Below are 14,313 nucleotides of genomic sequence, written 5' to 3' on the forward strand. Positions count from 1 at the left end.
TCTACAGAGTGGTAATCGAATTGCCTTCCAGTTCGGAAGCTCCCTTTTTCGAAGCAACAATAACCACTTAGATAAAGTTGGCAAAAAACCAAGTGCTTCCTGAACATCGCTGAAGCTATTCGCACGTTCTTAGAAGTCCGGTGCGACATGAGTTGACTTGGAGGATGAGCCGACTCAGAGGGTTGATTTTCGACGTAGAAGAGCCCCGCGCCGTCGAGATATTCCAAGACGGGTACAGGTAATTGCCGAATCAACATCAGCGGAAACTTCATTGCGTCGTTCACTTTATACGAAGCAAGCCAATTCGAACAGTCGTACACACTAATACTTGCTCTAACTTTTGCACCTGGGGGGTAAGCTCGTCCCTCAGTATCGAAAAGGGACGGGTGACTCGTAGAGACTATCTCACATGATGCCCGAGTATGACCACATCTATCAGATAGAAAACGCAAATTCACAAATTTGACACGATACTCGAGATGTAAATCTTTGATCATATGCACCCATACTCCTACAGAGTATCCTAACGAACATGTCAGCAGCAAGATAACATATAACACGTTGATCTTGTCTGTCATGTTCGCCAATGACCGTTCTCAGCTGCCAAGACTGTGAGACCAACATACGAGACGAGGTAGCCATGTAGCCTTTCCTCATGGGCATGCAGGCAGCCGGGGTGCGTTACAGCCTGTCTTAGATTGCGGACCAGCGATGCTTCCAACATTGCGGCACAGCGTCGCGTCGGACAGCCGAGGAATGATCCGCTCACCAAACAGTTCTTTCTTCCCAAGTCAGCTGTTGCCCAACGTTGTCCTCCTTTTCACTGAGTTTTATTCGAAAGGCTTCTCCTCCGTCAAGTTGGGACACACTGAACTTGGAACGCGAATAGGTGTACCATCCGAACAAAGCCGCGCATCATGCCTGATATCTTACACGACTCCAACTTCACCGAAGGAGCCAATTTCGACAGTGGCGCCACGAATGCCGCATCTCCCGCATCGGATGACCCGAATAACGACCCGGCGGAGAGCCTTATTAGCGAAGGCAGCCGCGACAAGAAGGCCGCATCCGCTCCCACAGAGACACATAGCATTAGGAAGAGAGACTCCGCTGGCGCAATCCAGCAGTTTCTTCTCGATGTTCTTCTCATAATCCCGTCCCTATGCTTCATCATTTACGGCATGATGGCTCTCAAACACAACAACTGGCCGATCGACGCGGGAATGGTTCCAACCTTACGTATGGCCGCGACGTACAGCCCGACTGTCTTCCCCATCGTTTTTGCCGCTGTTGCCGCCAATCTGCTCAAGGCTGCGGCCGGTTGGAAGATGGAACGTGGCGTCTCGATTCTCAGTCTAGAGTACCTCCTCAGCTGCCGCACAGTCTCCAGTGCGGTTACAACGCCGCTTTCTCTACGACGTATGAACATCCTGTCACCACTCCTCATAGCACTCTGGGCTATGTCTCCTCTCGGAGGACAAGCAGCTCTACGTATCATCGATGTGGTACCGTCTCAAGCATCAGAACCGTACCCGTTTGAGAACCTTGAGTTCATGTCCGTGTTTCCACACTCAGGAGCCCAGAGTTCGGCTGGTTTCAGCACAATGCCCTCCATTCAAGGAGCCTTTATCTCGGCCTTGTCTTTCCCCGAGGACATCAAAACAAGACCTCGAGATGCCTTCGGCAACGTCAAGATCCCCATGCTCGAATATTATCCGCCAACAGCGGCAGCCGATGCCTACGGCTGGTACGATGTCAGCCTCGACGGTGCCGATACGACTTGGTCAGCGATTATGGGAATTCCCATTGCGACTCAAGGTGGCTTCTCCCAGGGACATAACTACTCTTTCACCTTTGAGACGGCCTATATGAATGCAGACTGTTCAGTCCAGCGTGGAGCATCAATGTCCCTTGTAGGCTGGTTCGCATACAAGAACAAAACACTTGGGCGAGAAGCAGCCTACACTACCGGCAGGACTTTACTCATTAAATCCGACGGATTCCACGGCCTCTTTAGCAAGGAGCCTAGAAAGTTGATATTCACGTCCTACTATCCCCAAGACAGCATAACGACTAATGCTACATGTACACTTACAACGACGCATGCCAAAGTCGACGTGGCTTGCACTGGAGATCTCTGTGGCGCCCGTCGTGTTAGACGGATTGAGAAGCCAGACAATATGACAGTTACGACAGTATTGGATGGTGCCATTGCGGAAGGATCCCAGAAAATGGCACCGGCAGGAATTTTCGACTTATTCATGACAACGTTCATGCGAGTCACCTTGACAACATGGGAGGCGGAGAATGGCGCATGGTACAAACCATACCCTTCACCTTTGGAAACCTACTTCACCCACCCGGCCGCCCCTTTTTCCGCACCGGGCATCGGCTCTTACAATGGAACTGATATTTACGAGGTAGGAGATGCAGTATTTTCACAGCGATTCTCCCAGCTGCTCAACACCTTCTGGCTTGCCTCCGTGGCGTCACGCAATATCACCGGCGACTTCAACTTCCAGGTACATACCCTCAACCGGGAAATCGAAAATACGATTGTTCAAAATACCACGGGTATGAGAACACCGGATGAGTTAGTAGTGCGTGTCAGCGGACTCTGGATTTCAATTCTATTCATCGCATCGACAGTTATGCTGGCTTCGGGTGTTGCAGCTAGCATCTTCAGTTGTCTCAGACGAGGACCTGACGTACTGGATCGAGCCACGTACTTCTTGAGAGATAGCCCGCACGTGAACATAGCCCAACAGAGCTCACTGGAGGATGGTACCAGTCAGGTCAAAAGGATCAAAGGAGTGCGAGTTTGCATCGGCGATGTCAGACCTTCGGAGGAAACTGGGTATGTCGCATTTGGCACGGTTGGAGAAGCCATGCCCTTGAGGTGGCAGGAAAAGGAAAGGCGTTACGCTTGAGCTTTAGGCGGGGCGCATGAGCTGTTTTGGAACGCTGTGGGATATCAGATGTCTTTCAAATCCAAGGACAACGGACACAGTCACACTGTGTGATTGATCTGTTCTGTTCGTGGTCGTTTGTCTTAATCTGTCGACCGTTTCTGTTCCTAATTCTGGTCCCAGTAAAGCGTCACCCTTAAAACACTCTCCAAGCTCATACACCTTGGGGGCCTTGACGTCTATTCCCTAGTTGAGTAGTCCCGTCTTGTCATCAAGGGAAGCTTGTCGAGGATCACGATGGACATCTTTAGGATGGTCGTAAAAGGACATGGTATAGGTATTCATTATGAGCACAGCGCTCAAACAATGGACGACCTATGGCAAAAGGGCAATTTACTGTCCGGTGTCCCCCGATTGATATGGCCAGAATCTAGTCCTTGACAGCTTCAGTCGGCAGTTTTGAGCAGAGGGTTTACGAGAGAGTACTCGACTAGCCAGTCTAGCCATCGAATAAGATTCCACGAGCCCGATGGAATAATTGAATCTCGCCATGCTAGGGCCACGTGCAATCCAGCCACCACTAGGCCGCTCGGATGCTCCGTGTTAGCTGCATCCCATAAGTTGACATCAAAACGGCTTAACGCATGTAGGTGCTTGCGCGTGATGCACATCGTGCCCTCTCATCCTTGGTGCCCAAAGACGATTACACTTGTTAGAACCTCGTTTCTAGATCTCCAATTTGCTCTGCACTAGCCTCGAGTTTGGCGTTCCTCCCTGTCGTGGACCAACTCAGAACCCCCACCCCCTCGTCAGAGAGATGGGTCCGTCGTCGTTACACCAAGCCTTATTCGGACTTCCGGGCTAAATTGTGATCGAGATCTCGTACGTTTGAATAATTAAGGCAGCTTCCAGGTGAAAGCGTGTGAATAAGAGTAGTTGCGGCCTTCTTGCAGCATACAAGGTATCGAGATCTTCTAGATTTCGGTGTCACCTCGGAACTATGAGCACAAGCTACCTTATCAAGAACAGGTCAACGCAGCATGACAATGAACACACAAATACACATATCCTCCTGAGAATTTTCAATGAACGTGGATGTTACTTCAGCCGCCTCGGAAAACAAAAATGAAGCCTTTCTTTCGACTAGATAAGTACTGTAACTGCTTAACCTGGAGTGGGTATTATCTCAGAGCGGCTGTCGATCCAACCTCACCTTCAGCCACCGGACCAGCCACAGTTGCAGCACGAGTTTGTGCGCTACATATACGTAGACACCGGCTAGCAACTCTCGAACTTGCCGGCTCAAAAGTAGGGAGATGCAATGATTTCGTCATTTGGGGATTCAATTTCAGAGCCTCCCAGAATGGACTCGTTCTAAGACACTAAGGCTTTCATTCACATGGGTGGAGACTGTTGCGGTCACAGAGACGCAACATAGGTACTTCTCACAACAGCTTCTACAGCAATGTAGCTATTCATTCTTGGGAGACATGATTGGTACGGATCATAGTTTCCAGAGCTTGTGTAGACTATTCAACCCAATGCGTTGTAGTAGTAGACGCCAGTGGTCTGCAAAGAGACACGGGAGGCAAACGCATCGCTGATCTACCCCCGATGCTGCCGAGGGAAATGCTGATGACCAAAGTTTGCTTGCCTTCAACTTGACTTCTAACGGATCCTGCTCCGCTTCTCACTCCTTGCCTAATAGGTATGCAATGCGAATGCTCATCATTGCAATTCTCGGAGAATTCCCTTACCGCAAAAGCCAATTTGGGAACCTTGACACGCGCAAATGGCCAAAATATTGACAGGTCAACTGCTCTAAGCTTTGTTGACTCTCGATTATTCGCTGTACCCCGCGATCGTTGTGAGGAATTCCCACAGTACTATCCATTTCCGACGACGCGGGCCATAGCCGCATCCATAATGACGCCGTACATCTGGAGCTACCCAAGCCTAGCGCAAGACTAGTCAAGACACACCTGTCTGCGCCACCACGCCGGGATTCCTGAGAACTGAGATCAAGCCTTCTTCCGTCGAACGGGGCCCAACGGATCGCACTAATGAGGCTTAACTCACAGGACTCATTCCTCCGATAACATTGGATGTTATCCACCGCTAGGCGCCATGCCAAGATTGTCCAGCTCAGTCGTTCCTCACCCTCGTCAGTGGCAGAATAGTAGCTCCGAATTTCAGCTTCCCCAGATGGTCCGTTTCAACGTTTAGCTCTTCGGCACAAACCTTGAGGCGTTTGGTTTCGATGAGTCCAGGCTCATCATGATCTCTGAATGACGTGTTGCATCGGATTCCCTAGCTTTGGCCGCTTTGGACGGGAATTCCAGTCGCCGATGGGGAATGAATTCGAGATTCAGCGAATCTCTACGCGGCGTTAGTACTAGGACAGCTGAAGTTCAATGTCCTATGACGTTTTTGTTCCTTTGGTGAGGGACTGTGCAATTTTCAGATGCTTCTTCGATGCCTGAAGGTTAGTGAATATCGGTCAACTTGATGCCTATATATACTGCAACTTCATCATCCCTAAAACCCTCTTGCGATACAATTCAATCACTACAACTCAACCAATAATCACCTAACATAAATAACAACCGCAATCATGGATAGAGCCAAGCAAGCCGTTTCTTCCTTCATCTCCAAGGACGGTCACCACAAGACCAGTGTCGATGAAGATGTCAACAGAGCTGTGACCGAGGAGCAGATCCGTCCCCATCGCCACGAGGAAGTTACGACAGCTGTCGACAAGGAGGTTCACCAAGATCACCACCATACTACCATTCAGCCTGTTAAGCACCAGGAGACTCTGTAAGCAATGCTATCTACATTGTGTAAAGCCTTCCAACTGATTGTCTCAATTCCCAGCCCCGAGAAGCACCACCACAACATCGTTCCGGTTGCACACAAGACTTTCGACCACGGAAACGAGAGAGAAACCAAGGACACTCTCGACCGGGAACACGCAAAGTTCAAGGACACTTCTACTACACACGAGACCACTCACACTTCGACCACTGCCCCCGCGGTCACTGGTGAGAGAGTGCACCACCATATCCATGAGCACATCCAGCCTGTTATTCAGAAGGATACTATCCAGCCTCATATTGTCCACACCACTATCCCCATTCACGAGACACACCACGCCAAGCCTATCCACCACGAGGCTACCACTCTCCCTGTAAAGACTCTCGAAGAGTTCACCAGGGAGAAGGGAAGTCTCACGGACGGCCCTCGTCACCACCGCTACGACGAGTTTGAGGGTTGCCCTGACAAGTACCACAAGGATCTCGGTAACACTCACCAGTCAGGAATTGGTCATAGCCATGACCACAGCCACGGGGCCGGCAAGGCAGCCGTCGGCACTGCCGCCGCTGGCGGTGCTGCAGTTGCCGCTCACAAGCACCACGAGCACAAGAACGAGCACGAGCGTGGCCTTGACAGCCATCACCACTCTGGCCCCGGCAAGGGCACCACTGCTGCTGGCACCGCTGCCGCAGGAGGAGCTGCATTGGCTGCCCACAAGCACCACAACAACGAGACTGCCACCCACGGCGTGAACGACCGCGGTCTTGGCCACACCGGTCTCGAGAGCCAACGTGTCAACCAGCACAACACTCACTCCGGATCCGGGGCTGCTACCGCTGCTGCCGGCGCTGCCGCCGCCGGTGCTGCCACCCATCACGGCCACAACAACACAACCGGCACTCACAACCCCCTCGGCTCCCACAGCACCACTGGTACGCACGGCACCGACAGCCTTGCTGCTGCTCAGGCTGCTAACACTCGTGCCAACAACACAACCGGAACTGGCAACCTGTCCCACAACCAGACTACTGGCCGCGATAATATCGCCCACAACCAAACTGTAGGTGACAAGTCCATCAGCACCGCCCAAGGTATTATGCACGGGACTCACCCAACCGGTACCCAGACTTCTGGTAGCAACTACACCACTTCTGGCAGCCCTACCACTGCAACTCACGGCAGCTCAGGCCTGAACAAATCCGAGGTGAGCCTAGCGTCAAATCATATTATCTACTCACAGTATTCTGACCATATTCTTAGCCCCGCTTCGGCTCAACTGGCACTAGCACCAGCCACAGCGGTGCCGGCAAATCCTCAACCACTGACCATGCCACGCATGACGCGACTGGAAAGAAGATCTCGCTTGTTGACAAGCTGAACCCCTTCAAGGATGCTGATGGTGACGGCCACAAGGGCATTATGAGCTAAATGCATAATAATATCCTGAGCGTTTCTTTAGTTAGTCATATGCATTAATAGTATTGATCATAATATTACAATGATTGTTTGCATCTTATATATCGGCCCAGTGTATTCAAAAAATTATGAAAGTTCTTCTGGCGTTCTTGCCCTTTCTGGCCCCAATCCGAATTCTTCACGCCTCTGTTCCATCTTTTGAATACTGCTCTTCGTTAGCTTAACAATACGCCCCTTGGTAATCTTCTTCAACATGAATTGAATCTTCGGGCCTGGGTTGCATCGGGTAGTATGCCCATCATGGAAGCATATCTCGTTAGCAATGCTCCGAATGCGATCCATAAAGCTCGCCACAGCTTCCATCCGATCACACTTCACTTCCAAACCAACACCACCACTTGTGTCGCCCATGCCTCTCATCAAGCTGCCTAGGATAATGAAGTTGCAATGCTTCCTGTCCTCACAGGTGGCCCTCTTATCAACACAGCACCCGTCGTTGAACATGAGTTCTCTGATGACGGAGTTAATTTGGAGTGGCAGGATGTTGATGATGTCTTCTCGCTGTCTGTGGAGAATCTCTACAGACTCCTGTTAGCAATCCCCTCAAGCACGGCAGCAGATCCAAGGGGTAAAGCAGGCATGGATGTTACCAAGTAGACCGGGTGGGCCGATAGGACCAACGTCATCCAACAACACCTTCTGGCTGACCATGCGTTCGTCTTCGCTGAGCGAGGAATACATGATCAATTCCTTGACCATCTGCCTATGCAGCTCAACCTGCCCCAACTCCCACGCCACATAGGACAATGCTGCCCTCTCTCGGCCTTCAAAGCGATTCGTGCCCTTTTGGCAATTCTCTGCCACATGCAACCAAGAAACAGCCCAAGGTTTCAGAGCCGGAATCATGTCGTACTTGTTCGCCATCTGAAAAATCTCATAAAGCTCAAACAGGTCAGGTGTATTCGGGACCAAGGGGAAGTTCGCGTGGATGATATTGAGGATTATTTCCAAAGCCTCGGGGTCGTCTTCAGGGAGGTTCACCACCCATGGCCCAAACGCCGGTTTAGATTCTTTGAATGGACCAAAGAGCATCTTCTTCCAGACCTGCGATGAACGTCGCAAGGCGCTGGCGCAGACGTGGAATAGCCTTTCGGGCTTGTCTGTCTGCTGCCCCGCCCGCAAGGTTAGGTCTCCATCGGGGTCGATCTGGACTTCTATGACACTGGAGAGTCCGCCGTTGGTGTCATCCGCAGCCTATAAGTCGTCCATGGAGATTCGGAGAATATGATGCGATCTCAAATGTCATGAGGCTGAAAGTTGCCCGTACATCAATTTCTACGTCATACTTGAAAGATAGAAGTTGTGACAAGTTCTCACTGAGCCTTAGGCATTATGTCAGGAAAGTTGGCAAAGTTGGAAACTTAAGAAACAAAATATCTTCAAGGGTCCAGGGACCATCCGTGCTTTCAGGGTCGCATCGAGTGGTTACGTAAGCGGGGATTTTCCTGGAATAGCTTCATTTGGCAACCACGAAACTCTCGCAGAGTGTCTGAAGTAATTGATTGATTGTCTCCCTTAATCGGAAGGCTTTTTAAAAGTAGGAAAAGTCATAATCTTAGCGCTTGATATCTTCCTCGCCAGTTGTGTTTTGAATAGTCCGAAGTATCTTGGCGGAATTGGTGGAACACAGCGATTTCTTATTATCACCATGATTTTGCCGCGAAAACTTCATCAAATTCAAAAACTGAGAAACGAAATGGGATATTTGAGCTTTCGGGGCCGAAAATCGTGAAGTCAACATCGATCGGTCTTTTTCAACTTGCCTACCTGGAAATCTCAAATCGTCTATACTTTATTTGGGATAAACACAGGTTACGAAATCTGAGGGACTTGGTCACACAACATAGAAAAAGTACTTCTATTGTCTTTTCAGTCAGGACAAGTAGTCGATCTAAGCTTATCCCTAATCTGCGTTCCACCAATTACTATGGTAATTGAATATTGCATGATCCATTTCAAAACAGTTCAACTGATAAAAACCCAAGACGCCTCAGAAACAGCACTTTGCAACTTTGAGATAGCCATGCAAGAATTACCCGGATGTTACAACATGGATCTCTTACAATTTCAGTTTGCGCTGCCGGTGAAATTGGCACGTAATCGTACTCTACTGAATGTCCCAAGTCAACTCTAAGACTCATAGACTAGAGAGAAGGAAGCAGGAGTGAAGCTTGCACGACATCAACTAACAAGCACCCCTTAACAAGATCCATTAGAAACTTGATCAACCACGATACAGCAAACTTGGCTTCAGTAGAGGGCTCTTGCACTCTCAAATAACCATTCAACTCCCAGTCACGTCAACGCAGCATTTCTGCTCCAGCACGCAATCTCACCAAACCCGCAGCATCCCCAAGTCACGAGCATTCGCATTACTCAGCAGCCTATATCGGACAGCCGTGCTCAAAGGCACTATCTATCAATACGTCGGATTGCCAACAATCCTGCGACATGTCGTGACCGGGGGCGGGGCAGTAGTGGAGAGCGCGTGTAGGAGGGGCCGGTCTGTCGTTGGTCCAGCTTCGGCTTCGTCGCCATATCGGACCGGGCGGTACCCGCAACTGCGCTTCGACGTATGGACGGATGTAGACGACTCGGTAGTGTCATCGGTACTAACCTCAAGCATGATGCAAGTGTGGAAGGTCCTGCCGCCAGGTGGAATGTCTCCCGCACGCAGGAAGTTTTGAGAAACTGTTGCCAATACTCTGACTACCCAACACGAAATATCCACGCCTGCTGCTAAAAACGATGTTAATTAACCGTCCATCAATGAGAGTTTGAGCGCCGAAGCCCCGAGTAAACCCATATCACTATCGGGAAACCTTGGTCCTTGTCGGGTTGCTCTTTGATTTGGAGGGGGTTTCGCGGGGGTGTTGATTGAATGGTCAATGGCGATGCAGCCATCTTGGGGAAGAATCACGCAATGCGGGACTACGAGAGCACGTAATACCCCCCCAGCGCACCCAAAGGAACGACAATTCCGATCGACAACAAGAAGCGACTCCGAACACCGGGAGGGGGTGTAAAATCAAAATGGCTCTTATCTTTTGCTAGAGAAAATGACGAGAGAGGAAATGCAAAGAAAAAAAAGTTTAACAATTCTATTGTGAGATTTGGAGTATCCCTCTCCAAGTCCCTTCTTCCCCCTTTTCTCTCTACCCAAGGGTCTTGCATTCCGAGTTTCTGACTTTTATGACTTTCCTATTCTGCGTCATCTTTTGAGATAGGAACTGTTGCCCAAGACGAGACAGTGTGCAGCAAAACTACGAGACACACACGACGCCCGCAGACAGCCACTTTCCCATCCCATACCTACCAGAAGGGAACAACTCACCCTGAACGATCGTTAGACTTTGGCCAATGATAACGGCGAGACCCTGAAAGAACATCAGGTCACCATGGCAGAAATCCCAGCGACGCAGACCGTGCTCATCCTCCACGCGGCGAAGCAGCCGTACGAGACGGCGGAAGGCTACCAGGTTCCCGAGATCCAAAATGAGCAAGAGGTGCTGGTGAAGACGGAGCACATCGGTCTCAACCCAATCGACTGGAAAGCACCGTATGTCTTTTCTCATCCGGCGTCTCAAGCAGGCCTTTCCTCAGAGAAAGAGAGAGTAACCAAAACTGACAAACTGCTCCAAACATTAGCGACTTCAACTTCGCAATCCCAACCCTCCCCTACATCTCAGGCCGCGAACTCGTAGGCCGCGTCGTCCGCCGCCCGCAACCATCATCGACAACAGCAGCAACAACCTCCCAAAAGCAAAGTCAAAGCCGCCTCCGTGAAGGCGACCAGGTCCTCGTCATCTCCACAGACTACCGCGACCTTCGCAAGGCAGCCTACCAGGAATACGTCGTCACCTCAGACTTCAACGCCGCCCGCATCCCGCCCAACGTCTCCCCGCGCGCCGGCGCGACCCTCGGCGTCGCGTTCGTCGCTGCCGCGCTCTCCCTGGCCGTCTGCATGGGCGTGGACTTTTCCCACGTCCTCGACGGGCCGGATCTGCTGACGATCCTGCGCTCCGTTCCGCCGGAAAGTCTGCCGCAGGATATCAGGGCAGAGTGTCTTTCGGGCATCGGCAACCATCAAAGGGCCACGGCGGGCGACTGGGTCGTCATCTGGGGCGGGTCGTCGACCTCTGCGAACTTGGCTGTGCAGCTTGCGCGGCTTGCGGGGTTGAAGGTCGTTACTGTGGTAGATAAGCTGCGTCACGGCCTCCGACTGTCGAACCATACTGTCCTCCGCCCCGATTTACTCGTCGACAGTCACGACCCTGCGCGCGCCATCGACATCATCCGCGCCAACGTCGGAAAAGACCTGCGCTTCGCGCTGGATACTAGCGGCCGCGAGTCCGCCGGCTGGTTGCTCCGCGCGTTGACACCGTCGCAGGATGCCAACGCGCCGCCTAGCCCGCCGGATACGCCTCGCAACTCGGCGCCGACTGTCAAGCACCTCATCGGTCTGACTGGTCTACCCAAGGAGCAGGCACCAGAGGCAGTCGCATACCACACCGTCCCCATCAAGGTCTTCCACGAGGTCCCTGCTGTGGGAGAAGCCCTCGTGACGTGGCTGGAGCGCTTGCTCGAGAGCGGCCTCGTCAGCCCGCCCGAGGTCCTCGGTGTAGAAGAAGGATTCGAGGGCATCAACCGTGGCCTCGAACGAATGAGAAAGGGCGAGATCCGCGGCGGGAGAATGGTCGTCAGTCTCGCGCCAGAGGGGGCCGCGGCCGCACAGGAAGATGTCACGAGAGAGGCGAGCGTGCCGCCCGCGCTGGTTGATTCGCCCATGGCGGACGGCGTCGCGGAAGAAGAGCCTCAGCCCTCGGAAACGTCGCAGGCGTCGAGCCCAGAGTTCACCGCCCAGAAGCTTGCCGACACTGGCCTGCGGAGGGGAAGCGCGACATTATGGCAGGCTGGGCCAGCGGGCGATGCGGTTCCTAGAAGCTTTTCTGACGAGCAGACTGATGACAGGTCGAATGCGGCGCCGAGAAGAAACTCTCTGTGGCAGCCCAAGTCAGCGGAAATTGCGGTCGAAAATGGCTCGTCATGACGAGCGTTGATGGAATAGCATCCGAGTTGATTGAATGATGATACAAACGATGGGGTTTACATAGTGGGAGTCTGATCAAGCCAAAATGCTGGATAATTCACCTATCGAGGCAGTCAACAGGCGAATTAGAATTGGTTAAAGATAGAGATTGCACATGATCATTGCTAATGGGAAGATTCTAAGAGAATAATGTGAATTTCGAAGCCCGACCTTCGGTGAAGCAGACTGATGTGACCCCGGATTGGGCGCTACGGGGAAAAGCGGGGGCTACCCGGGGTCAGCCACTCCTCACCGAGCTTGACCTGGTGCCTGGACCCCGTGCGTATCTGCTTGCGTCTCCCCTCATTCCTCTCAACATCCGTCTTTGTTGCCAGTGTGTTTCCGTCAATTAAGCTCATCAGATAAGAGTCTCCCGGCCGCTTGTTGCGTTACCGGACCTCAGCCAGATCTGCAAAACCTACGTGCCTTTTTCCCTTGCTTTACGCAAATGTCTTCTTCTCAGGTTCAGCGCCAGCGGTTGCCGCTGGAACTCGTCTTGAACATCATCGAGAGTCTTCTCCCACCGAATGAATCGTCAATCTTGCCTGCGTCCCATAGTGCAACGAAAGCCCTGATATCATTCAGTCGCGTCTCCCGCTCAACATATGACTTCAGTACCCGGCTGCTCCGCAAGCGATGCATGCACATCGACTCGACAAGCCGCCTGAGCTTGCTTCTGCTGAGTCTCTTCTCACCGTCGCCTAGAAGTCTCCCGCCGACCCTATCACTTAAATGCATCACTTCCCTCTACCTCAGTCCCTTTGGAAAGTCGCTAGATGATAAACCGACGGCCATGTGGGTGCGCGAGCTCTTTTGCGAGGTTTGCGACACCCTCAAGCGCCTTATCGTCGACATGCCGTTCGGGACCTTGTCTGGATACGATGACCACCTCGATGTCAGGCCGACTCTGACGGACGGGTTCCAGCGGCTATCCAAGCTCGAGGAGCTCATCTGTTTACGAGACTATCCGGCTCTGACTTTCATGCAACAGACCTTCACCGTCAACTGCTGGAGCTTGTGGCCCAACCTGAGGCGCGTCGTGTTATTCAATGCACCCATGTCGAGCCACTGGCTCTGGTATGACATAGCAAACACAGCCCAGCTCGAACAAGTCGTTCTCGCACGACCACTAGTTCCGCCACGGATCAATATCAAAGACGACTACTACCATATGCTGAACAGCTATGACCACTTGACGCCCCGGAAGATCAAGATTGTGCTTGCCGATGTGGAAAGCGACCTGCCGGAAATAGAGACGACAAGATGGGACGAGTACGACCCCGAGGGAATGCTAGCCATCGAGAAATACGACATCCCAACGTCTTTCTATGGGGATGAGAATGCGACTGACTTGTGCTGCGACTGGGTCAAGATGGCAGCCCTGAACGGGTCAATTTGGGACTGGAAGAGTCACCCAGTGGACAGTCCGCCAGTCAATGCGGTGCAGTAGCAGCTCGATGCGGTGATCGCGAGTGCGAAATGTTCATGATTCTCTTTTCGCTTTTCCCCGATTAAAGGACGAGTATCTCGGCGATACCCTGAGTAGCCACCACTTCTGATCTCAATGCCATTTTGCCTTGAGATGCGGCCCGACAGCTTGCTGCAAGCTAGATCCAAGCTGCACTGTCCCGCATGTATTGGGAGGGCAGAGCCTGGGGAACCGGGGTCGGAATCTGGGGTTAGCAACGTCAATTTCCCTAGAAATTAGGTCATTGGTCTAGGCGGATTGTCTTGGAGTGTACGATAAGGTTGTCTTTTTTTCAACATGGCGTTGCTCTTCTGTAGCTGTGATAGATAGATACCGCGTTAGATAACCTGAAGAATAGGATATGCTCGCTTTCGGGCGGCACATTGGAGACTTGCTGCGCCGCGGGATTACGCAAAGCGAACATGTTGGATGCCACCGACGAATAGGCGTGCGTTCGATGTCCATGGGTGCGTTCGGCTCTTCGTGTCAGCTCTTGTACGTGTTGGTGCTCAACGGCTGGTGGCTGATGATCCTTCGCCTTCGCCTTCGATTCT

At 52.0% G+C, this 14,313-nt stretch overlaps 5 protein-coding genes across 5 annotated transcripts; 4 read left to right on the forward strand and 1 right to left on the reverse strand.

Moving 5' to 3' along the window:
- Nucleotides 1-917: 917 nt before the first annotated feature.
- On the forward strand, nt 918-2,930 carry CABS01_02033 (uncharacterized protein; the record flags this gene model as incomplete). The annotated part of the gene is made up of 1 exon (XM_060535412.1): nt 918-2,930. One exon carries the CDS (start codon nt 918-920, stop codon nt 2,928-2,930), a length of 2,013 nt encoding a protein of 670 aa, XP_060395717.1.
- A 2,593-nt stretch (nt 2,931-5,523) lies between these two features.
- On the forward strand, nt 5,524-7,154 carry CABS01_02034 (allergen; the record flags this gene model as incomplete). The annotated part of the gene is made up of 3 exons (XM_060535413.1): nt 5,524-5,729; nt 5,787-6,930; nt 6,987-7,154. 3 exons carry the CDS (start codon nt 5,524-5,526, stop codon nt 7,152-7,154), a joined length of 1,518 nt encoding a protein of 505 aa, XP_060395718.1.
- Nucleotides 7,155-7,268: 114 nt separating this feature from the next.
- On the reverse strand, nt 7,269-10,106 carry CABS01_02035 (uncharacterized protein; the record flags this gene model as incomplete). Its single annotated transcript, XM_060535414.1, has 3 exons — nt 7,269-7,720; nt 7,793-8,396; nt 10,014-10,106. The coding sequence occupies 3 exons, from the start codon at nt 10,104-10,106 to the stop codon at nt 7,269-7,271; spliced, it is 1,149 nt and encodes a 382-aa protein (XP_060395719.1).
- Nucleotides 10,107-10,600: 494 nt separating this feature from the next.
- Nucleotides 10,601-12,252, forward strand: CABS01_02036 (alcohol dehydrogenase GroES-like domain-containing protein; the record flags this gene model as incomplete). The annotated part of the gene is made up of 2 exons (XM_060535415.1): nt 10,601-10,761; nt 10,851-12,252. The coding sequence occupies 2 exons, from the start codon at nt 10,601-10,603 to the stop codon at nt 12,250-12,252; spliced, it is 1,563 nt and encodes a 520-aa protein (XP_060395720.1).
- Nucleotides 12,253-12,739: 487 nt separating this feature from the next.
- Nucleotides 12,740-13,741, forward strand: CABS01_02037 (uncharacterized protein; the record flags this gene model as incomplete). Its single annotated transcript, XM_060535416.1, has 1 exon — nt 12,740-13,741. One exon carries the CDS (start codon nt 12,740-12,742, stop codon nt 13,739-13,741), a length of 1,002 nt encoding a protein of 333 aa, XP_060395721.1.
- Nucleotides 13,742-14,313: the final 572 nt, after the last annotated feature.

The sequence above is a fragment of the Colletotrichum abscissum genome (genome assembly GCF_030869225.1).
Source record: "Colletotrichum abscissum strain IMI 504890 chromosome Unknown Scaffold_4.1, whole genome shotgun sequence".
Classification (NCBI taxonomy): Eukaryota; Fungi; Ascomycota; class Sordariomycetes; order Glomerellales; family Glomerellaceae; genus Colletotrichum; species Colletotrichum abscissum.